The sequence below is a fragment of the Procambarus clarkii genome, chromosome 14 (assembly GCF_040958095.1).
Source record: "Procambarus clarkii isolate CNS0578487 chromosome 14, FALCON_Pclarkii_2.0, whole genome shotgun sequence".
Classification (NCBI taxonomy): Eukaryota; Metazoa; Arthropoda; class Malacostraca; order Decapoda; family Cambaridae; genus Procambarus; species Procambarus clarkii.
This window is the reverse complement of record NC_091163.1, coordinates 13,002,168-13,026,778: the sequence shown is the minus strand read 5'-3', so window position 1 is coordinate 13,026,778 and position 24,611 is coordinate 13,002,168. Positions and strand designations below refer to the sequence as shown.

The window sequence follows — 24,611 nt, the reverse complement described above, 5'->3', positions numbered from 1 at the left end:
GAACCGGAGAGTCGAGAGGCACTGTAGGACGACTGTAACCAGCTCACACACCCATGTTCACCCAGTCACACTCCTGCCACTTCCAGTTGTTGTTGCACGTTTTGCACTTTTTGCACTGTTTTGAAGCAAATGAAAAGTTGCACTTTTCCTTTCTTCCCCACAAGCATCATCTTCCTAATACTTCCTTTCATTCTCTCACTCATATTCTTAGTTTTTTTCGGCTCTTGTCGTTCCGTTTGGTGTCTTCCATCTTCTTCTCTTCTTTCTTTCTCGCTCGTATCCATGTCTTTCCCCTTCTTCTCATCTCTTACCCTCACACTCACAATCTCCTCTATTCCTTCCCTTCCACCCAGATCCTCTCTTTCTCTCCTCTCTCCAGCTCTTTCCCCTTATCCCCTTCCCTCTCACCCATTGCCCCCCCCCTCACCCCCTTCCCTTCTCACCCCCTTCCCCTCTCTTTGTCTTAAGTCTCTGGGCCTCAACACCGGCCATTTTACACTGAGTTTTCATCAAAGTTGTTCTTCGAATTAAGTGTTTAAGCTTGCATGAGCCGCGTGCATGTGAAGGTGAGTGCCAAGTGGGGAAATGTTAGAAAGTGCCAGTTTGGAGGGAGTGTGGCAGTGCCATTTGGGGCTAATGAGTCAGTGTCATTCGTGGCTAGTGTGTGTCATCGGCTGTTTGCCTGTGAGTGCCAACTATGCTTTGTGAGTGTCATGTGTGGTTAGTGTGTCAAGAGTTGTGGAAGAGATCATCATCTGGGATGAGTGTCAACTCGGGGACAGTGACGTAGAAAGTGTTAGTTAAGGGACAGTGTCAACTTCATAACTCGGGGAAGTTTCAGGAAGTGTCAGTAAAATCAGTGTTTCAGCAAGTCCTAACTGGACTGAAAATTTACATCTCTTCAACATTAACTTATGCGAGTCCTGTAAAAAAAAATTAGGAGGTATCATACAGTTTAAAACAGAGTTCGTTGACTCAATGCAATTTTAACTTAAAACACAAGTTATAAAAATCGTAGGGACACAGTTTGATTTGTTCTTTATTCCTCTTGTATGAGTGTGTGTTTACTAGGCCCTCGTGTTGGGGGGTTTCTACCTCTCTCCCTATTCCCATCGGCCTTATAATGCCTTGTTTGTCTGATTTGCCAGACTCTTGTTATTTTCATCTTACACGACTGGTGTGACAACCACAGCTTTATTAGAAATTTGTCTTGTTTCTTCATGAAGCTGCCCAACTACTTGGGCTGGACGGTTGAGTGACGGTCTCGCTTCATGCACGTCTGCGTTCAATCCCTGACCGTCTAAGTGGTTGGGCATTCTTTCCCTTCCCCTCTGTTCCATCCCAAATCCTTATCCCGACCCATTCCAAGTGCTATATAGTTGTAAGGGCTTGGCACTTCCCCCCCCCCCTGATAGTTCCTTTTCCTTTTTCATGAAGCTCTCTAGTGGCTCTCCAACGATGTTTGTGCAAACCATGTTCGTTTCAGTGAGGTTTGTTGCATTCGTACTAGCAGTGTTTATGACGTGTGCGACAGTAATGTGATATGTTCGTTCCATCGAGGTTCATTGTGTTCGTACTAGCGGTGAAGCAATGTGACATTTTCGTTACAGCAAGGTTTGCTATGTTCGTACTAGTGGTGTAGCAATGTGTGACGTGTTCGTTCCAGCGAGGTTTGATGCATTCATACTAGTGGTGTAGCAATGTGTGACATGTTCGTTACAGCGAGGTTTGCTGCTTTCATACAAGTGGTGCAGCAATATGTGACATTTTCGTTACAGCGAGGTTTGCTATGTTCGTACTAGTATTGTAGCAATGTGTGACATGTTCGTTCCAGCGAGGTTTGATGCGTTCATACTAGTGGTGTAGCAATGTGTGACATGTTCGTTCCAGCAAGGATTGCTGCGTTCGTTCTATCAGTGTTCGGGATGCGTGCTGCAGTAATGTGTGACATGTTCGTTCCAGTGAGGTTTGTGCCGTTTGTTCTAGTGAGGGTTGATTTTATATATGTTTTAATTTAAATTTTGTGTTGCGTACGGCAACTGAAGAGCTCATTCGAGTATCTGACTAAAACATCCAATAATTATGGTGATGCAAAAGACATTGTAGTGTTATTGAACCATGTTGCCCTCTAGTGGCAGCTTTTAAAACCGTGTGATCGATATTTTCAGTAGCCCAGGTGGTAAATGATTCTTTAGGAAATTATACACCAGTGCCAATTACGTTTATCTCAAAAGAATGATTTACATATATTTAATAGCATTAAATTTATCACATGTGTCTTAAAAATACTCCATACTGTTTGCAAATATTAATTTTCGTGATCTTTGACAGTCTCTAAAAATGCAGTTTTTCCATTTTTTTAATAGTAAATTGTATTATAAATTTTTCTCAGGCTGTGATCAATATCGTCCGCACCTAGTTCTTCTTTCAGGGGTTGAGCTCTGACTCTTTGGTCCCGCCTTCGTAGAACCCTTCCTGAGGAACTGTTTCACGACATTTGTGTGTTGTATAATTAATTATACTCATGGAAGGCCTTATGACTCTCCATGAGACCAGCGTTTATATTAGGCCTATGTACACTGCCAGTAGAGCCATGCAAGTCCAGCCTTCAGTGTCCTCTAATTTCTATTTCTTCTCGTTCTTCCCTCTCAATATCGCCATCTTCTCCTCCTCCTGTCTCACTTCCTCTTTTCCACTTTCTACCACCGATATTTCATTCTGCTTCTCTTAATTCCCTTTCTTTCATTCCCCTTCTCTCTAGTCGCTGTCATTTCTAACTCATTCCCTCTCTTTATTTCGTATTTTCCAACCACAGCTCTCACAAGTCAAGCCTGGCCTCGGGTCGGGGTTGGGGAGTGGATGAACTCCAAGAACCCCATCAAGCAGATATCAAGCAGGCATCATAATCTGTTTTCTTCCTTCCTCTTCCTCCTCTGCTGCCTCTTGTCATTCCACCCCACGTTCATCCCTCTTCGTCACCCCCTCCACCGACTCCCCCCAAGTCAATAGTGCCATTCACAGTATTAATAACGAGCATTCCAGCCGTGTATGGACGGTAGACGTGAAGTGGGATCCCCTTGTTACAGACTGCTTCCCTCTACACTGTATCCTGTTCACCGTTCCCTGTCGAAGTTATTGTTGACCAGACCACACACTTAGAAGGTGAAGGGACGACGACGTTTCGGTCCGTCCTGGATCATTCTCAAGTCGATTGTGTTATTCAAGTCAATATTGTTATTATTGTTATTGTTATTATTTGTATTGTTATCGTAGCCTGAGCGGTTTTATATGTATATATATATATATATATATATATATATATATATATATATATATATATATATATATATATATATATATATATATATATATATATATATATATATCTTGATCGTCTGTTTGTCTCTCTTGGGCAGGATTCAACCGGAGCAGCATCCCTGGATTCCCGCGGTACTCAGTGCTGGGAGATGAAGCGGCCGGCGTTCACAATCTGCGCATCACGGAGGTAGTGATGCTGGACGACGGAGAGTACCAGTGCCAGGTGACGCCCTATGGCATCGCCGGTGCCATTCGCCACGCTGCCAACCTCACCGTGCTATGTGAGTATTGGTTGGCTGTGGAGTGGTGCACCTGTCCAGGTATTTCACTTCTCTCTCTCTCACCTGTAAGCCAACCACTTGGGCTGGACGGTAGAGCGACGGTCTCGCGTCATGCAGGTCGGCGTTCAATCCCCGACCGTCCAAGTGGTTGGGCACCATTCCTTCCCTCCCCCGTCCCATCCCAAATCCATATCCTGACCCCTTCCCAGTGCTATATAGTCGTAATGGCTTAGCGCTTGTCCTTGATAATTCCTTCCTTCTCTCCCACCTGCTTCTCCTTCCCACCTTTCCCCTTCATTGTGGGGGGATGCAATATGAGTTATTATTACCAGATGCGATAATTTTCACTTGACGTTCAGAGTATACATGTGTGTATGGAACTTTGTGTATAATGGGGCGAGTATTGTACATTAATCTCGCTAATATACAATCTAGCTCTGGAGTTCACAGGCCAGATAAGCGAGATAGAGAATTACGTTGATAATCTAGTAAACACTGTAGGCTTGCTTAGAGACCGGGCCGCGGGGACGTTGATCCTAGGAACCACCACACGGTAATTCAACCTGGAAGTAAGAAACCACAGGCCAGAGAACGTCTCAGATTCTTTATATTTCTCTCAATCAGCAAATAACACAATTAACTTGTAAAGAAAATCCTCTCGATCTTAGCTGCACAAATAATGGAAAAATAATATAGAACAATACAATCTCAGCTCACTAACTCATTAACGTTCAAACTAACATCAATTCGTGTAATATTGTCCAAAAGGATTGACAAGTATCCTGAGGATTTTTTCAAGATAAAAATAGATAGTTTTCTTCAAGGAGTGCCGGACCAACCGGGCTGTGGTGGGTATGTGAGAGCCTCCAAGCAACAGCCTACCGTGGAAACACTAACCGTAACTGTCTCTATTTTCCGCTTGTTACAACTTGTAATAAAGTTGTTACATCTTGACTTAACGTGTTTATGATGTATTAGAATGTTGTTACAACTTGCTATGTTGATTGTTATAACTGGTTAGGCGGTGTTAAAACTTGTTTGAACGTTGTAGCAATGACGTAGTTTCGGAATGTGTGTTTGGCGGGTAGTGAACCAAGTTCTCACAAGTCAAGTCTGGCCTCGGGCCGGGCTTGAGGAGTAGAAGAACTCCCAGAACCCCATCAAGCAGGTATCAACCAGGAACAAGCAAGAAGGACTAGTCAGTATATTCAATTTTAACAATTAGAAGATTGACTTCGAAGTAAACAAAAAACATAGACATTCCAAACATCCAATGTAAAGTCGTCTCAAGTCACAGAACTCCGACACAAGAAATAAAACAATTGACTGGCGAAGCGCAAAAGTTTGCTTGCAGGAACGTTCCTTTAGGAAAGAGCAAAAGAAGACCAACTTCCAACGAAAATAAAGCCAACACAGTGAAGGTTATCCTGAGGTTATTTTGAGATGATTTCGGGGCGTAGTGTCCCCGCGGCCCGGCCTCCACCCCCAGGAAGCAGCCCGTAGCAGCTGTCTAACTCCCAGGTACCTATTTACTGCTAGGTAACAGGGGCATCAAGGTGAAAGAAACATTTTGCCCATTTGTCTCCGCCTCCACCGGGAATCTAACCCGGAACTTCAGGACTACGAATCCGAATCGCTGTCCACCCAGCTGTCCCACGCCCTAAGGAAAATAAAGCCAACACAGACGAAGGAAAATAATATCTGAAATGCTTAAGCAAACATAAATATCCCCCAAAAGATAAAAGGAAATTTTAACATATTATATTATAAAAATAATGCTAAAGCACTCGCCACCACACTGAGGAAATTCTACCGGAACAGAAAACTATACAAGACATAAATATAATTCTAAACATATATATATATATATATATATATATATATATATATATATATATATATATATATATATATATATATATATATATATAAAGATAATTTCTATTTTTTAATGCAAATCATATTAAAATTGATGAATGTGTTTTTTGGGGTGTGGGGGGTCGGCCGCTGAATGGAATGAACATAGCCTGAGGACGGCTTGCAATATCCCCGACGCTAGCACATCAATATGCAACCATTACGTTCGACACCCGTCATCCCTTGCCACCTGTTTCGACAGCTGGTCACCCCAGACAAGGCGAGGAAGATCCTACTCCAGATATTCCCCAATACTGCCTATTGCAACTGTAATCAACTTTAGGAATATTGAGTAATATTCTACTTCAAATGGCTCTAATGTCTCGCTGCTCACCATAAACTAAGCAGCCCAAACATTCTGGAATTTTGCGAAGTAACTTGAAAAATATGAAGGCAGTTAGAGACTGTATTAACTAGATTGTCATAAATTTGGCAGCAGTTGACGGAGAGAGTTCAGAGAGAGAGAGAGAGAGAGAGAGAGAGAGAGAGAGAGAGAGAGAGAGAGAGAGAGAGAGAGAGAGAGAGAGAGAGAGAGAGAGAGACAGAGAGGAAAAGAGAAAGAGAGAGAGAAAGCGAGAGAGAGAGAGAGAGAGAGACAGAGACAGAGAGAGAGAGAGAGAGAGAGAGAGAGAGAGAGAGAGAGAGAGAGAGAGAGAGAGAGAGAGTTCAGAGAGAGAGATAGAGGAGAGAAAGAGAGAGAGAGAGAGAGAGAGAGAGAGAGAGAGAGAGAGAGAGAGAGAGAGAGAGAGAGAGAGAGAGAGAGAGAGAGAGAGAGAGAGGAAAAGAGAAAGAGAGAGAGAAAGCGAGAGAAAGAGAGAGACAGAGACAGAGACAGAGAGAGAGAGAGAGAGAGAGAGAGAGAGAGAGAGAGAGAGAGAGAGAGAGAGAGAGAGAGAGAGAGTTCAGAGAGAGAGAGAGAGAGAGAGAGAGAGAGAGAGAGTTCAGAGAGAGAGATAGAGGAGAGAAAGAGAGAGAGAGAGAGAGAGAGAGAGAGAGAGAGAGAGAGAGAGAGAGAGAGAGAGAGAGAGAGAGAGAGAGAGAGAGAGAGAGAGAGTTCAGAGAGAGAGAGAGTTCAGAGAGAGAGAGAGAGTTCAGAGAGAGAGAGAATTCAGAGAGAGAGAGAGTTCAGAGAGAGAGAGAGAGAGAGAGAGAGAGAGAGAGAGAGAGAGAGAGAGAGAGAGAGAGAGAGAGAGAGAGAGAGAGAGAGAGAGAGAGAGAGAGACAGAAACAGAGACAGAGGAATAGAGAGAGACCATTCCAAATGAAAACTATCAACCGTCTCATTAACCAAACATTTCAAGTACCAGGATCGAGACGAATTGAGGCAAGATAAGAGCCCTTTGCTCGCAGCCTCATAGCGAACATCAGCGCCAATCTTAATAAAACACCTTTAAAGTTAAAAACTAAACACAGAAAATAGACATACATACAGACAGAGATGAAATACTGAGACCTCCACCGCCACCCTCCCAAACCTCAGTCAAGCAGTTCCACAAAGGCAAATGACCGGATGGAAATTGCCCGCTAGATGGGCATGCATATACAGGTAACCAAACAAGTGGACAGCAGCTGTGCAAATGGACAGACAGACAGGCAGGCAGGCACGAGATGCCCGCACAAGCACCCGTCCCAACACACACTAATCCTAGGATTCCCAGCAGCAAACGCTTGGTCACAGTAGGGGTCTTCCTTCCGTCCATTGTCTGGCGGGAAGTTGTGCAGGACCAACACGGGCAGACTTGGGTCCTGTTGACTCCCCAAACACGCCGAGGACCAGCCCACCGGCCCCAGCAAATGGAACGGGATTACTGGGCCTCGCACGTCTCCACACGCACACACACACACACACACACACACACACACACACACACACACACACACACACACACACACACACATACACATACACATACACATACACAGACACATACACACACACACACACACACACACACACACACACACACACACACACACACACACACACACACACACAGAGGGAAGAGGGAAGGTACTCCGGTGGATAGAGGAATACCTAAGCAACAGGAGACAACGAGTCTGTGTGAGGGGTGAGGTCTCAGATTGGCGAGACGTCACAAGTGGAGTCCCGCAGGGGTCAGTCCTTGGACCTATACTGTTTCTGGTATATGTAAATGATCTCCCAGAGGGTATAGATTCGTTCCTCTCAATGTTTGCCGACGATGCAAAAATTATGAGGAGGATTGAAACAGAGGATGATAGTAGGAGGCTACAAGATGACCTGGATAGACTGAGTGAATGGTCCAACAAATGGCTGTTGAAGTTCAACCCGAGTAAATGCAAAGTAATGAAACTAGGCAGTGGAAACAGGAGGCCAGGCACAGGATACAGAATAGGAGATGAAGTACTTAATGAAACAGACAGAGAGAAAGATCTAGGAGTTGATATCACACCAAACCTGTCTCCTGAAGCCCACATAAAGAGAATAACGTCTGCGGCATATGCGAGGCTGGCTAACATCAGAACGGCGTTCAGGAACCTGTGTAAGGAATCATTCAGAATCTTGTACACCACATATGTAAGACCAATCCTGGAGTATGCGGCCCCAGCATGGAGCCCGTACCTTGTCAAACACAAGACGAAGCTGGAAAAAGTCCAAAGGTATGCTACTAGACTAGTCCCAGAACTAAGAGGCATGAGTTATGAGGAAAGGCTGCGGGAAATGCACCTCACGACACTGGAAGACAGAAGAGTAAGGGGGGACATGATCACAACCTACAAAATCCTCAGGGGAATCGACCGGGTAAACAAGGACGAACTTTTCAACACTGGTGGGACGCGAACAAGGGGACACAGGTGGAAGCTGAGTACCCAAATGAGCCACAGAGACGTTAGAAAGAACTTTTTCAGTGTCAGAGTAGTTAGCAAATGGAATGCATTAGGAAGTGATGTGGTGGAGGCTGACTCCATTCACAGTTTCAAATGTAGATATGATAGAGCCCAATAGGCTCAGGAATCTGTACACCAGTTGATTGACGGTTGAGAGGCGGGACCAAAGAGCCAGAGCTCAACCCCCGCAAGCACAATTAGGTGAGTACAATTAGGTGAGTACACACACATACACACATACACACACACACACACACACACACACACACACACACACTCACACACTCACACATTTGTACCAGTTGATTGACAGTCGAGAGGCGGGGCCAAAGAGCCAGAGCTTAACCCCCCGAAGCACAAATAGGTGAGTGTACACACACACACACACACACACACACACACACACACACACACACACACACACACACACACACACACACACACACACACACACTACATATGGTGAGGTGATATGATCACTACATACAAAATAGTAACAGGAATTGATAAAATCGATAGGGAAGATTTCCTGAGACCTGGAACTTTAAGAACAAGAGGTCATAAAAAGCAGAGTGTTGACCAGACCACACACTAGAAAGGTGAGGGACGACAACGTTTCGGTCCGTCCTGGACCATTCTCAAGTCGACTGTGAGAATCACAATCTACTTTAGAAGGGTCCAAGACGGACCGAAACGTCGTCGTCCCTTCACTTTCTAGTGTGTGGTCTGGTCAACATACTTCAGCCACGTTATTGTGACTCATCGCCTGCATAGCAGAGTGGAAGGAGGAAAAGTGATTGTGGCTGTAATTTATAATCTTCCAAATAACCACAGACAAACTTGGAGCATACCTGAAGCATATCTGGAGCATACCTGAAGCATATCTGGAGCATATATGATATGCTCCGGCTATGGACCCCACACACACACACAAAAAGGTCGAATTCAGAGTTTGAATAAATATCCAAAGTGTGGGTGGATAATCCATTAGCTTGAAAGGTGCTAGTAATGGGAGACTTCAATCACAGACAAATTGAATAGGAAATCAATAGACCCGTCCTCCACGCAGTGAGCTGGACATTGAGAACTCTGAGCATTAAATGCTAATGGCGTTGCAGTCCAGCAACCAGCCAGGAGGCCTGGTCGACGACCGGGCCGCGGGGTCGCTGAGCCCCGAAATCACCTCAAGGTAACCTCAAGGTCGGCGGCAGGTGACCATTGTGTATTAGTCCTTGATTATGTAGTTGTTATGAAGACTGTGACAAGAGAAAGAGTGGAACACTTGACTTCAGTACAGACAAGTACCACAATATCACAGAATACTAAACAGGTGAACCACGAAATACAAGAAAGAAGAAAGCATAGCCAGGAATTTGGAGCAAAGCGAGAAAGCAATATGAGAACGATTATAGCATACTAACCTAACAGGTCTGCCAAGAGCTTTGTCCCAGAGGTGAGAGGTCATTAGTAGATCACCTGCATCGTTTCTGGAGGTCATCGAGAAGTCTAAGTCTCTGAACAGAACTGCTGGAAGATGGCCTGATTAACCCAACTGTTGTTGCCTTGCATTTCGCAGTCCAGCGCAGGCACTACCTTATCCGGTCTTAGCTTGGTTACTGAGGATACTGCTTATCACGTGCTACTTGAAGGAACTTGTCTAGTTCCTTCTCGACGACCTTAAGTTTTTAGTTCCATCAATGTTTATATATTTACTTATAGGAGGATGAAGAGTCTTAGAGCCCTGATGCCCATAACTCTATCATTTTTATCACTGTGTTTGATTTACACTCCTTTAATGCATGTTTCACCAAAGATATTGTGTTGTGCAAACAAGTGACCGGCTTTTCCAGAACTTCAAGAAATTGAGATCTCTCTCTCTCGTTTCCGTTCGGCAAAAGAAAATGTTAAAGGCTTCGAGCCGAATGTAGACGCTTTAGATGTTTTGCTGAATCAATTCGAGGATTAAAAAGATTGTTGTGTACATACTCGCAAACATGCACTCACAACTTTAAATAAGTTTTGTAAACAAGAAACCAAACGAACCAGATCGGTGAAGGGTAAAAAGGCATTATCTTGAATGGTGTGTGTGTGTGTGTGTGTGTCCATCTGTTGATACGGAATATAGCAACTCCTTTGAAGCTCTCTCTCTCTCTCGCTCTCTCTCTCTCTCTCTCTCTCTCTCTCTCTCTCTCTCTCTCTCTCTCTCGCTAAAAAAAACCTTTCCATCTCGCTCTGCAACCCTCTTCGTGGGTAGGGAATAGAAGCAGGCAGACGAGGGCTGGAATATGGAAAACTCTAATAATTATCTTAAGGTAAACTCTCTCTCTCTCTCTCTCTCTCTCTCTCTCTCTCTCTCTCTCTCTCTCTCTCACTCTCTCTCTCTCTCTCTCTCTCTCTCTCTCTCTCTCTCTCCTCTTCCACCATACCTGAAAGAGGACACATTAGAGCAAGAGAAGCTCCAGATGATTGCTTCAAAACTGGCTAATGAGCACAAAGGAGTGAATGAACTCAACATGGCTTTAGTGGACAAAGTAACGGAATAGAGGTAACATGATCCTAACATTCAAGATTGTGAAAGGCACAACATGGACAGAAATTAAATATATAACGTGTGTAAAAGTCAGCAAGGAATTCTTAAACAATTTGAAGTTCAGTGGAAGAAAATCTTTACCTTATTAGAAAAAGCGAAATTATTAAGAAACTGTAAACAAAAAGACTGCCAAACCGCTTCATGGAGTCTTATTAAGATGACAGTTAAGACTGGAGAGTAACCATGCAGGAAAATTTTATATTTAAAGAACACAAAATATTAATCGTGGCAACTGCAAGTAAATAAATGACTAAACTACTTTTATTTAAGTAAAGACCCGTTCCTTCAAGATATATCAAGCAAGTGAAGATAAAAGTTAAGACCCTCGTTCTCTATGGTGGAACACTTGTATTAACTGCGCTGTTTAAGGTTGTTTAAGATGCTGACCTGAAGGACCAATAAGAAGGGCAAGGTATGAGGACAAGGAGCTGGGGTATGAGGACAAGGAGCTGGGGGTATGATGACAAGGAACTGGGGTATGAGGACAAGGAACTGGGGTATGAGGACAAGGAGCTGGGGTACGAGGACAAGGAGCTGAGGGTATGATGACAAGGAACTGGGGTATGAGGACAAGGAGCTGGGGTATGATGACAAGGAACTGGGGTATGAGGACAAGGAACTGGGGTATGAGGACAAGGAACTGGGGTATGAGGACAAGGAGCTGGGGTACGAGGACAAGGAGCTGGGGTATGATGACAAGGAGCTGGGGTACGAGGACAAGGAGCTGGGGGTATGATGACAAGGAACTGGGGTATGAGGACAAGGAACTGGGGTATGAGGACTAGGAACTGGGGTATGAGGACTAGGAACTGGGGTATGAGGACAAGGAACTGGGGTATGAGGACTAGGAGCTGGGGTATGAGGACAAGGAACTGGGGTATGAGGACAAGGAACTGGGGTATGAGGACTAGGAGCTGGGGTATGAGGACTAGGAGCTGGGGTATGAGGACAAGGAACTGGGGTATGAGGACTAGGAGCTGGGGTATGAGGACAAGGAACTGGGGTATGAGGACTAGGAGCTGGGGTATGAGGACAAGGAACTGGGGTATGAAGACAAGGAGCTGGGGTACGAGGACAAGGAGCTGGGGGTATGATGACAAGGAACTGGGGTATGAGGACAAGGAGCTGGGGTACGAGGACAAGGAGCTGGGGGTATGATGACAAGGAACTGGGGTATGAGGACAAGGAACTGGGGTATGAGGACAAGGAGCTAGGGTATGAGGATAAAGAGCTGGAGTATGAGGACAAGGAACTGGGTTATGAGGACAAGAAGCTGGGGTATGAGGACAAGAAACTTTGGTATGAGGACAAGGAACTGATGTATGAGGACAAGGAGCTGGGGTATGATGACATGAAACTGGGGTATGATGACAAGGAGCTTGGAGCTTGAGGACTATGAATTGGGGTATGAGAATGGCGTAAAAGAACGATGCATACCCACTAAGAATATCGGAGATCGAACTCGGACTCATCAACCAAGGAGTCCAGTCGTTATAGCACTCTCGCTATTTTCCCCTCAGTTACCCATATTTACTGATGTTTCCACCTGAACCCTAATAGAAAAGAAAACGTAAAAGTATTAACTATTTATCCAGCTTTGAGCAACTGATATAAACGTCGAAATATAAAATGAAATTTTGTAAATCCATGGAAATATAAAATGAAATTTTGTAAATCCATGAAAATATACGGATTACACTACATTTATATATTTTTTCTCGATATTTTCCACAAGTTTAACTCATTTGGAAAGAAAAACTCAAGATACGTCAGTTGAGTCAATTGCGCACTCTAAGGGTTAAGCGGGTTTCATTACATTTCCTCATGACACGTTTTCCAGTCTTTGTTTGAGAGACATTTCATAACGATGGTGTGAGTTTAGTCACAGGGGGGGGGGGGGGGGGAGAGTGAGTCCCCCAGTCCCCTGTCCCCCCCCCCCCTCTCACACCACCACAAAGGTAAACACGAGGTGCTCAGAACCTGCATAAAATACTCACTAATTTAGACAAACGAAGCTCATATATATATATATATATATATATATATATATATATATATATATATATATATATATATATATATATATATATATATATGTCGTACCTAGTAGCCAGAACTCACTTCTCAGCCTACTATTCAAGGCCCAATTTGCCTAATAAGCCAAGTTTTCCTGAATTAATATATTTACTATAATTTTTTTCTTATGAAATGATAAAGCAACCCTTTTCTCTATGTATGAGGTCAATTTTTTTGTATTGGAGTTAAAATTAACGTAGATATATGACCGAACCTAACCAACCCTACCTAACCTAACCTAACCTATATTTATAGGTAAGGTTAGGTTAGGTAGCCAAAAAAAGCTAGGTTAGGTTAGGTTAGGTAGGTTAGGTAGACGAAAAAACATTAATTCATGAAAACTTGGCTTATTAGGCAAATCGGGCCTTGAATAGTAGGCTGAGAAGTGCGTTCTGGCTATTAGGTACGACATATATATATATATATATATATATATATATATATATAACACTAAAAATAACTGAAAGGTCATAAATAAATGTTAATTTTGAACTGTTAAAATTTTTGTACAGTGTATTTGAGGCATTTATCTGAGGCAACAAATACAGTGTATTTGTTGCTGTTGCACAGACGTCTATGTTGCCGTTTAAAATTTCGTTTGTGTTTCTTTTGTTAAGCTATTTCAATACTTTGCATTCCTGAATGTGGCTATATAGCAACTAAATCATTTGTATATACATTGTATGTTTCTAAGTTTACGTAATGAATATTTTGCAATAATTTACATTAAACGACATCATTTAGTGGTGGTGTGGCCCTCATGACAACACAAATGTGGCCCATATGGCCCTTAGGGGCCCTCAAGGGCCCTCAGTTTGACATGCCTGGCCTACAAGACTAAAATATTACACACTGAAATCACGATAAAGTGATATCGATTAAAGTGCGTCTGGGATCTTCTCGGACGTAGGTTCGAACTCTCATCACGGCCCTTGTGGATTTGTTCTGTTGACTAAAATATACTCACTAGTTGGTGAGTAAATACTGTGGCGACCTTATGAAGTCTTCAGAAGTTGATAGGCCTTAAGAGAGAGAGAGAGAGAGAGAGAGAGAGAGAGAGAGAGAGAGAGAGAGAGAGAGAGAGAGAGAGAGAGAGAGAGAGAGAGAGAGAGAGAGAGATTTCCCAGAGGAGTGTAATCCTTTTAATCACCTGGGATTCAGGTGTCACTCTCCTTAGTTGCATTAATCACCCCTCACATCTCACCCCTCTTATTTAATTTAGGCAGAAAACCCCTTTTCAGTTTCCCCTCCTATGCTCAGCACCAATATTGAGTGTTTTGTGAGCCACTGGTGACGTCCACCTGGTCTTGTGAGCCACTGGTGACGTCCACCTGGTCTTGTGAGCCACTGGTGACGTCCCCCTGGTCCCGTGAGCCACTGGTGACGTCCACCTGGTCCTGTGAGCCACTGGTGACGTCCACCTGGTCTTGTGAGCCACTGGTGACGTCCACCTGGTCTTGTGAGCCACTGGTGACGTCCACCTGGTCTTGTGAGTCACTGGTGACGTCCACCTGGTCCTGTGAGCCACTGGTGACGTCCACCTGGTCTTGTGAGCCACTGGTGACGTCCACCTGGTCTTGTGAGCCACTGGTGACGTCCCCCTGGTCTTGTGAGCCACTGGTGACGTCCACCTGGTCTTGTGAGTCACTGGTGACGTCCTTCTAATCTTGTGAGCCAAGGGTGAGAGCAGCCTTTTATTTGATTATTTTTAACTATTTTATTATTTATTGAGTCTAATAACTAAACTTTACAATCGAGAAATATCGAGTTATTTTTAGTGATATTTTAAATATATTTCTTCTTTCTAAGTATAGATGTGATTGCTCTTCCCTCCCTACTCCTTCCTTTCTCCCTCCCTCCCTCCTTGCCTCTCACCCCTTTTATTCCCTCCATCTCCCTCATCACCCCTCTCGTCTTTCCTTCCCTATACCTCTCCTCATCCGGTCCTTTTCAGGTCCTTACGGATTCTCCCTCCATCGCATTAATCTCTCTCCTCCCTCCCTCCTACAGTGCCGCCTACGAGTATCGAGATGGCGGGCCATGTCCAGGACGCTAAGATCACCGTGAGGGCTGGAGACTCCATCTCTCTGGAGTGTCTCATTAAGGACTCCAAACCTGTTGCCCAAGTCACGTGGTACAGAGGCAGTGAAGTCCTCAGGTTAGGTAAGTGTGTGGGGTGGTAGGTGTGGGGAGGGGGGGAAATGTGAGTTATTGGAGAAGCAGACAGAGCAGGGGCTGTGCCCTAAGCAGACAAACACCGTCAGGAAAAGAGCAGACACACACAATAAAGCAAGGAGGCAGACACGCCAACTATTGAAGAAGATGTTGGGCATTTGTAAGAGAGAGAGAGAGAGAGAGAGAGAGAGAGAGAGAGAGAGAGAGAGAGAGAGAGAGAGAGAGAGAGAGAGAGAGAGAGAGACAGAGAGAGAGAGAGAGAGAGAGAGAGAGAGAGAGAGAGAGAGAGAGAGAGAGAGAGAGAGAGAGAGAGAGAGAGAGAGAGAGAGAGAGAGAGAGAGAGAACTCCCGACCCAAGTACGTATCGTCACCGGATTGATACCAGTGACCCTCGCCTCCCCAAACACACACAAACACACACACTCACAGACACTCACACACACACACTCACACACACTCACACACACACACACACACACACACACACACACACACACACACACACACACACACACGTACACACTCTCCAAACCTGTCAGCAGTGGTCCGCCTCCACACATGTGGGTGTCGGCCAAATGCTTTCTTTTATTGATTTTCGCTCGCTCTAAATTCCTGGTGGTCAGTCACTCCTCCACCTGTCTCCACCCCGGCCAGGCGAGCGAGCGAGCGAGTGAGTGAGTGAGTGAGTGAGTGAGTGAGTGAGTGAGTGAGTGAGTGAGTGAGTGAGTGAGTGAGTGAGTGAGTGAGTACGACAATCCTCCAAAAAACCTGGGATTTAGCGAGAGAGGTGCAGGTCTACACCAGGGGAAAAGGTTAGACATATCTAGGGAGAAGGCTAGATATGTCTACACCAGGGGGGGGAGAAGGCTAGACATATCTACACCAGGGGGACAACGTGAGCCAGAGAAACTGCACGAAAACAACATAGCAACAGAAGTTCAAGATCAACCCAAGACTGCTGTATGGTTACTTAAAGAACAAATCAAAGTGAGATAAAATTACAAAAAATTCTGTACTCACCTAATTGGGCTTCGGGTGAGGGGGGGGGGGGGGGAAGAGAGGCTAAGCTTTGGCTCTTTGGCCCCGCCTCTTAACTTTTAATCGGCTGGTGTTCAGGTTCCTGAGCCTATACGGCTCTTAAATGGAAATGAACCTAAATAGGAATTCCAAGAAGTGTACATGTTGAACTGTAATCATTATATTTCCTGTACTCATTACCGTAGAGTGTAATCATTGTACCTCTTGTACTCATTACAGTACACTAAGGAAGGCCCGTCTCAAGGGGGGGGGGCGGGGTGAGGGGGGGGTCTCTCTTGATTATCTGCTGTTAAATGATGTTTGGATGTTGATGTAATGTGTTTATTGTCTCCTCCCTTCCCTATCTCTCTTCCTTTTCTCTCCCTATCTCCCTTTTCTCTCCCTGCCTCTCTTCCTTTTCTCTCCCTCCTTCACTCTTACTCTTCTTCCTTCCTCCGCCTCTAACGTTTCTTCTTCTTATCTCCTTCAATTCACTTTTTCTTGCTCTCCTTCCCTGTCGCCTCCTCGTTCTGTCCTTTCGTCCTCCTATCCCGTCTTTTATTGCGTCCCTTTCTTCCTTCCTCCTATCCTCACTCCCTCCTTGTATTCCTCCTTTCATTGTACTGTTCTTCTCCTTCTTCCTTCTTTCTTTCCGTCTTTCTTGCAATTGTGGTTGCTTTCCTTGCACGGAATTACCTATCCTTTCAGTGACAGGTAACTGCGTGCAAAGGTGACCCGATGGGTAGTTGAGTGTTGCTTGTGGGGGGGGCGGGGGTCGCTTTTTCTGGCAAATGAATAAGAGATATACTAAGATGGTTTGCCTCTTAGTGCTTTTGTTTACTTTCTCAGTGTTCTAGGAAAGGCATCTTGGCCTTCTCAGTGTTCTATGAGAGGCATCTTGGCCTTCTCAGTGTTCTAGGAGAGGCATCTTGGCCTTCTCAGTGTTCTAGGAGAGGCATCTTGGCCTTCTCAGTGTTCTAGGAGAGGCATCTTGGCCTTCTCAGTGTTCTAGGAGAGGCATCTTGGCCTTCTCAGTGTTCTAGGAGAGGCATCTTGGCCAATATTATGTAGCAAACGGTCATCTCTGTTCTCCCTGTCTCCTTGTTTTTCTCCCTGTCCATTTTTTTTTATTCCTTGCATCCTGGCTCTCTTCTCTCCTTACCCCTCCCTCCTCCTCCTCCTCCTCCCCAATTCCTTCAAAGCATCTTCCTGTAGAACAACGAAAACGGACAAAGAAACTAAAGATCAAACGCTTCTGTCTCTCGCTTGACTGTCTCAGAAAATGCAGAAAAGAATGTGAGATCAAAAGTTCATCTCAGAGCAGCTAAGGAATCGACCCCCCTCCCTCCCCCTTTCCCACGCCATCCTTCTCCCTCCCAACCCCATCCTCCTCCTCCCTCTTTCTCTCAAGGTATTCGTCCTCGCTGTGAGATCAATTGGTGTCGACCTCTTATCAATGACTTATAATCAGTAATAAGTCACACAATTTCTTGAACATTTTTATTGGTCTTGAGTAGCGTTATGTTATTAGCCATATATATATATATATATATATATATATATATATATATATATATATATATATATATATATATATATATATATATATATATATATATATATATATATATATATATATATATTAGCCTTCTGAAAAGATAGAGACCGGTTTTTAAAATTGCTTAGATTTTAAGCACTCATAATATGTTATGTTTTAAATTGTGTAAAATTAATTAATGTTTATCATATTAGTTTGTCAAAACCATCAATATTTTCTATATTTTCGGTGTCATGCTCCATGTTTACAATATTTTGATGTCAACTTCATCAATGTTTACAATATTTTTAGAATTGTTATATAATCTTCAATGTTCCCCATGTGTGTATGTCTTGAAGACTTTCAACATTCTCTTCAGAGTCCCAAGAAGATACTCGAGAGGACTCTGAGACGAACGCTCACTTGGCCTCTCTACGGACGAAGATAACCTTCACTCCAACGCACTCAGACAACGGCATGGAGTACAGCTGCCACGCTCTCCACCCTGCACTCCAGCACTCCAACACTCAGAAGGTGGCCAGAGTACATCTTGACGTCCACTGTGAGTGTCTTAGTAGCGAAGTGTGTGTGTGAGTGTGTGTGTGTGTGTGTGTGTGTGTGTGTGTGTGTGTGTGTGTGTGTGTGTGTGTGTGTGTGTGTGTGTGTGTGTGTATGTGTGTGGTGTGTGAGTGTGTGTGTGTGTATTGACCAGACCACACACTAGAAGGTGAAGGGACGACGACGTTTCGGTCCGTCCTGGACCATTCTCAAGTCGTTCCGTCTACCCTGCATGTGTGTGTGTGTGTGTGTGTGTGTGTGTGTGTGTGTGTGTGTGTGTGTGTGTGTGTGTGTGTGTGTGTTTCTTAAGGTATCAGACAAATGTGAAAGTCAAAACTAGGCATACTGTCATCGAATTAACATTTGTATTTGTTGTAAAAGATAGGAAGAGATGTAAATCATAAAATACAAATTAGAATCCAAAATCACTATTAAAGAAACACTTACATATAAAACAGGCTGTAGGGAAGCAGTGAAAATAATACAAAAACAAATGTCTGAAGGGTTCTGCCCTGGCCTGAAGGGTTCTGCCCTGCCCTGAAGGGTTCTACCGTGCCCTAAAGGGTTCTGCCCTGCCCTGAAGGGTTCTACCCTGCCCTAAAGGGTTCTGCCCTGGCCTGAAGGGTTCTGCCCTACCCTGAAGGGTTCTGCCCTGCCCTAAAGGGTTCTGCCCTACCCTGAAGGGTTCTACCCTGCCCTAAAGGGTTCTACCCTGCCCTGAAGGGTTCTACCCTGCCCTGAAGGGTTCTGCCCTGGCCTGAAGGGTTCTACCGTGCCCTGAAGGGTTCTGCCCTGGCCTGAAGGGTTCTGCCCTGCCCTGAAGGGTTCTGCCCTGCCCTAAAGGGTTCTGCCCTGCCCTGAAGGGTTCTACCCTGCCCTGAAGGGTTCTACCCGGCCCTGGAGGGTTCTACCCTACCACCTCGTTCCAGGGTAGAACAATATGACCTGAAGGCTTTCTTCCTTTCAGTCTTCCTTATATCTTCGAGAACTCCCTTCTTATCCCTCCCTGGTCTCTTGGAGACATTCATCTCTCCCTACGTACCTGGCTTATTCCTCTTATCCCTCTCTTAATTTCTGGTCCCAGACTTACGAAGCATTTACGCAAGCACTTACGAACGTGTACATCTTTCCTCAATCTTTGACGGCTTTGGTTACATTTATTAAACAGTTTACCAGCATGAGAACTTGCCAATCAACTGTTGTTATTGTTATAAACAGCCTCCTGGTGCTTCGGAGCTCATTGACTGTTTAATAATTGTAAACAAAGCCGCCAAAGATTGAGAAAAGATGGACAGGTTCGTAAGTGCTTGCGTAGCTGCTTCGTGAATGTGGCCCCAGGTTCGTAAGTGCTTGCGTAACTGTTTCGTGAATGTGGCCCCAGGTTCGTAAGTGCTTGCGTGACTGCTTCGTGAATGTGGCCCCAGGTTCGTAAGTGCTTGCGTAACTGCTTCGTGAATGTGGCCCCAGGTTCGTAAGTGCTTGCGTAACTGCTTCATGAATCTGACCTTTTCAGGCTGCGTTTCTCACCTCTCTCTGACCTCCTACAGACGAGCCCGGAGCGCCGGAGATAACAGGCTACACGGAAGGGGAGATCGTTCGCGCCGGGGACCGCAAGACACTAACTTGTCGCGCCAGGGGCGGCAACCCCCTGCCGGAAGTCTTCTGGTACAAGAACGGGGCGCAGGTCGACAAGAACTTCATCAAGCACCGGAGCTACGCCATCAACGAGTACTCGTTCCAGGTGGAGGCGTCGGACAACCTGGCCAGGTACGAGTGTCACGTCTTGAACGTCATGACGACGGAGCCCAAGAAAGCGGAGATACAACTTAGGGTAAACTGTGAGTCATTCAAGTCGGCGTCACTTGTTTCCGTCTGATTTCTAAAGCATAAGAGTACTTATAAACTCATATATCCTCATAATACTTGAATAAGTGTAAAAGTTCTTACTTTTTTTCCCCCTTAATGTCGCCAGTTGCCGCCTCTTCGGTGACGATTTCCGGGCCAGACGAAGCCAAAGTCGGGGACGTGATCGCCATCAGCTGTGTGGCCGAGAATTCGAATCCGCCCGCCGACGTAACCGTCGTTATCAACGGCCAGACGCCGCCCGGGGCCACTTCGAGGACCCAGAAAGTGGACCACGGAGGCTGGCGGACCATCACCAACCTCACCAACTACGAAGTCCGACCTATTGACTCCGATCTCACCGTCAACTGCTACGCGCTGAACCAGGCTCTCGGCTCCACCAAGATTGACACGAAGGTCGTCAGTGTTCTGCGTGAGTGTCACGGATTGAGGGGACTGGGATAGCCTATTATTGGGTGTTTCCCGCTTAGCGAGGCAGGAATGGTGTTGCATTGTCAGAAGTTGCAGTGGACGAGGCAGGAATGGTGTTGCATAGTCAGGAGCTGTAATGGACGAGGCAGGACTTGTGTTGCATAGTCAGATGCTGCAGTGGACGAGGCAGGACTTGTGTTGCAGAGTCAGATGCTGAAATAGACGAGGCAGGCCTGGTGTTACATAGTCAGAGGCTGAAATAGACGAGGCAGGCCTGGTGTTACATAGTCAGAGGCTGAAATAGACGAGGCAGGCCTGGTGTTACATAGTCAGAGGCTGAAATAGACGAGGCAGGCTTGGTGTTACATAGTCAGAGGCTGAAATAGACGAGGCAGGCCTGGTGTTACATAGTCAGAGGCTGAAATAGACGAGGCAGGCCTGGTGTTACATAGTCAGAGGCTGAAATAGACGAGGCAGGCCTGGTGTTACATAGTCAGAGGCTGAAATAGACGAGGCAGGCCTGGTGTTACATAGTCAGAGGCTGAAATAGACGAGGCAGGCCTGGTGTTACATAGTCAGAGGCTGAAATAGACGAGGCAGGCCTGGTGTTACATAGTCAGAGGCTGAAATAGACGAGGCAGGCCTGGTGTTACATAGTCAGATGCTGCAGTGGACGAGGCAGGACTGGTGTTACATAGTCATGTTTACCATTTCAATAACAGGCTACACAGAAGGGGGAGATCTTCCAATTTAGATAAAATAGATTATATTAATATACTCTTCCTGACTAGGATTATGTATATATTTCTTAGTTACCTAGGACCGTGTATACATTTGTTACTTAGAAGTATGTATACGTCTGCTAGTTACTTACTTAGCACTATGTAAAGTTGATTTTTTTTTTATGAAACTTTGCGGTTTGGATCAGTATAAACAACTAATTGACTAATATTTCCAAAGTCGTAAACGTTTCGAAAATGATTTTTTTCCTTAGGGAATTTAAAGGACTTGTTGATTCATAAGATGTTGTGATGCTCCTGTTAACCTTATACTGAGACGACGTTCACCACAACATCAGTAACACTAACCAATACTCAGTAACATTCACCAATACTCAGTAACACTCACACACGCACTCACTCACACACTTTAACACTCAAGGTCATTTTAACACCTGTTAAGTCCCTTACTTAATCTTCCTTCACAAATATCAATAACACACTCCTCTTTCCCTCCCTCCCTCCCCCCCCCCCCCCCCCCCCCCCCCACCTACTCCACACCTTCAATAAACCAGTATCCCCCTCTCACCCCAGAGCCCCCAGTATCCCCCCTCTCACCCCAGAGCCCCCAGAAACCCCCTCCCCTCTGACCCCAGAGCCCCCAGTATCCCCCCCTCTCACCCCAGGGCCCCCAGTATCCCCCCCTCTCAACCCAGAGCCCCCAGAAACCCCCTCCCCTCTGACCCCAGAGCCCCCAGTAACCCCACTCTCACCCCAGAGAAGGGTTAACCCCTCCAGAAACCCCACCCCCCTCTCACCCCAGAGCCCCCAGTAACCCCACTCTCACCCCAGAGAGGGGTTAACCCCTCCAGAAACCCCACCCCCCTCTCACCCCAGAGCCCCCAGTAACCCCACTCTCACCCCAGAGAGGGGTTAACCCCTCCAGAAACCCCACCCCCTCTCTCACCCCAGAGCCCCCAGTAACCCCACTCTCACCCCAGAGAAGGGTTAACTCCTCCAGAAACCCCACCCCCTCTCACCCCAGAGCCCCCAGTAACCCCACTCTCACCCCAGAGAAGGGTTAACCCCTCCAGAAACCCCCCCTCTCTCACCCCAGAGCCCCCAGTAACCCCACTCTCACCCCAGAGAAGGGTTAACCCCTCCAGAAACCCCACCCCCCTCTCACCCCAGAGCCCCCAGTAACCCCACTCTCACCCCAGAGAGGGGTTAACCCCTCCAGAAACCCCACCCCCCCTCTCACCCCAGAGCCCCCAGTAATCACCTCTTCTCCCCTAACTCCATCACAGGCCCCCCGGAAGCCCCCGTCATCCTTGGCTACGAGCCGGGTCGCCTGCTGAAGAAGGGCAACCCGCAGAGGCTGACGTGTGTAAGTAACGGAGGGAACCCCCTGGCAACGCTTCGCTGGTACAAGGCAACGCAGCCGTTGTCGGCGGAGACCCGACATGACTCCGGCGCCGCCATCTCCGAACTGGACGTCGTGTTGACGGAGTCCGACAACGAGGCTGAGTACCGCTGTGAGGCGACTAACTCAGCGACCTCAGAGCCTCTGGTTAACTCAACCATCCTGAGTGTCATGTGTAAGTATCTTACTTAGAACTATGTATACGTCTGCTAGTCACTTAGAACTATGTATACGTCTGCTAGTTACTTAGAACTATGTATACGTCTGCTAGTTACTTAGAACTATGTATACGTCTGCTAGTTACTTAGAACTATGTATACGTCTGCTAGTTACTTAGAACTATGTATACGTCTGCTAGTTACTTAGAACTATGTATACGTCTGCTAGTTACTTAGAACTATGTATACATCTGCTAGTTACTTAGAACTATGTATACATCTGCTAGTTACTTAGAACTATGTATACATCTGCTAGTTACTTAGAACTATGTATGCTTCTGCTAGTTACTTAGAACTATGTATGCTTCTGCTAGTTACTTAGAACTATGTATGCTTCTGCTAGTTACTTAGAACTATGTATGCTCCTGCTAGTTACTTAGAACTATGTATACGTCTGCTAGTTACTTAGAACTATGTATACGTCTGCTAGTTACTTAGAACTATGTATACATCTGCTAGTTACTTAGAACTATGTATACATCTGCTAGTTACTTAGAACTATGTATACATCTGCTAGTTACTTAGAACTATGTATGCTTCTGCTAGTTACTTAGAACTATGTATGCTTCTGCTAGTTACTTAGAACTATGTATGCTTCTGCTAGTTACTTAGAACTATGTATGCTTCTGCTAGTTACTTAGAACTATGTATGCTTCTGCTAGTTACTTAGAACTATGTATGCTTCTGCTAGTTACTTAGAACTATGTATACATTTGTTAGATCGTCAAGAATATTCGCTTCTATGTCTCCAGTAAAGTTGATACAACAGCCTGCAAGTCTGGTGTCAGCCTTTATTTAGGTTTTTATTATTATTATTATCTGTAACTACTTTTTGAGACCCGTAAGAAGGGACTTCTCTTCGTCCAAGTGCCCTGTAAGACTTATATTTGCTCCTCGAGGTAACGTTTTTAAGGACAGACTTGTCTATTTTGCGACGGTGAAACTTAACCTGTTCTTCTCTCTTGCCTTCGTCAGTTCCTCCGTCTGGAGTGAAGGTGAGTGCTCGCCCCCGGGCTATCGTGGCCAACACGCAGGCGTCGCTGGTGTGCGAGTCCGCCTCCAGCAACCCCCCGGCCAACGTGACATGGTGGAGAGACGGCTTCGAAGTCCAGCCTGGAGACTCTCAAGTCAACGCCGGCCAGTTCGGTGGCACCACGACCAAGTAGGTTCCCTGGGAGTTCACGCTTTCACCTGCTGTCTAATACTATGTCCTTCGGGCTTCACCTGGTAGCCCAACCACTTGGGTTGGATGGTAGAGCGAAGGTCTCGCTTCTTGCAGGCCGGCGTTCAATCACCGACCGTCCAAGTGGTTGGGCACCATTCCGTCCTTCCGTCCCATCCCAAATCCTTATCCTGACACCCCTTCCAAGTGCTATATATAGTCGTACAGGCTTGGCGCTTGGTTCCCTTCCCTTCTCTTCACCTGGTAGATGTGGTACTAACTTGGGGCTCTCCAGTCGTCACCTAATTATCTAGTAGTTCCTTACAGGTCCTCAAATATTCTTTAAACTGTTTCCACGTGCTTCAAAAACAAATAATCTTTATAGGAGCCTAAGCACCTACCCAAAGCAACTACCCTTGCCTCTCCTATGACTAACTATGCAGAGAACATCAATATATAATGATATATTACGAAAACA

At 45.5% G+C, this 24,611-nt stretch overlaps 1 protein-coding gene across 2 annotated transcripts in view; it reads left to right on the top strand.

The window, feature by feature from the left end:
• LOC123771721 (nephrin) overlaps window positions 1–24,611 on the top strand; it is a 179,097-nt gene that overhangs the window by 100,862 nt on the left and 53,624 nt on the right. For both annotated transcript variants that reach the window (XM_069324401.1, XM_069324402.1), the window contains exons 3-9: window positions 3,417–3,599; window positions 15,061–15,213; window positions 18,159–18,341; window positions 19,885–20,175; window positions 20,310–20,612; window positions 22,638–22,928; window positions 23,947–24,133. In XM_069324401.1, coding sequence (XP_069180502.1) covers window positions 3,417–3,599; window positions 15,061–15,213; window positions 18,159–18,341; window positions 19,885–20,175; window positions 20,310–20,612; window positions 22,638–22,928; window positions 23,947–24,133 — 1,591 coding nt within the window. The remainder of the gene's footprint in view (window positions 1–3,416; window positions 3,600–15,060; window positions 15,214–18,158; window positions 18,342–19,884; window positions 20,176–20,309; window positions 20,613–22,637; window positions 22,929–23,946; window positions 24,134–24,611) is intronic.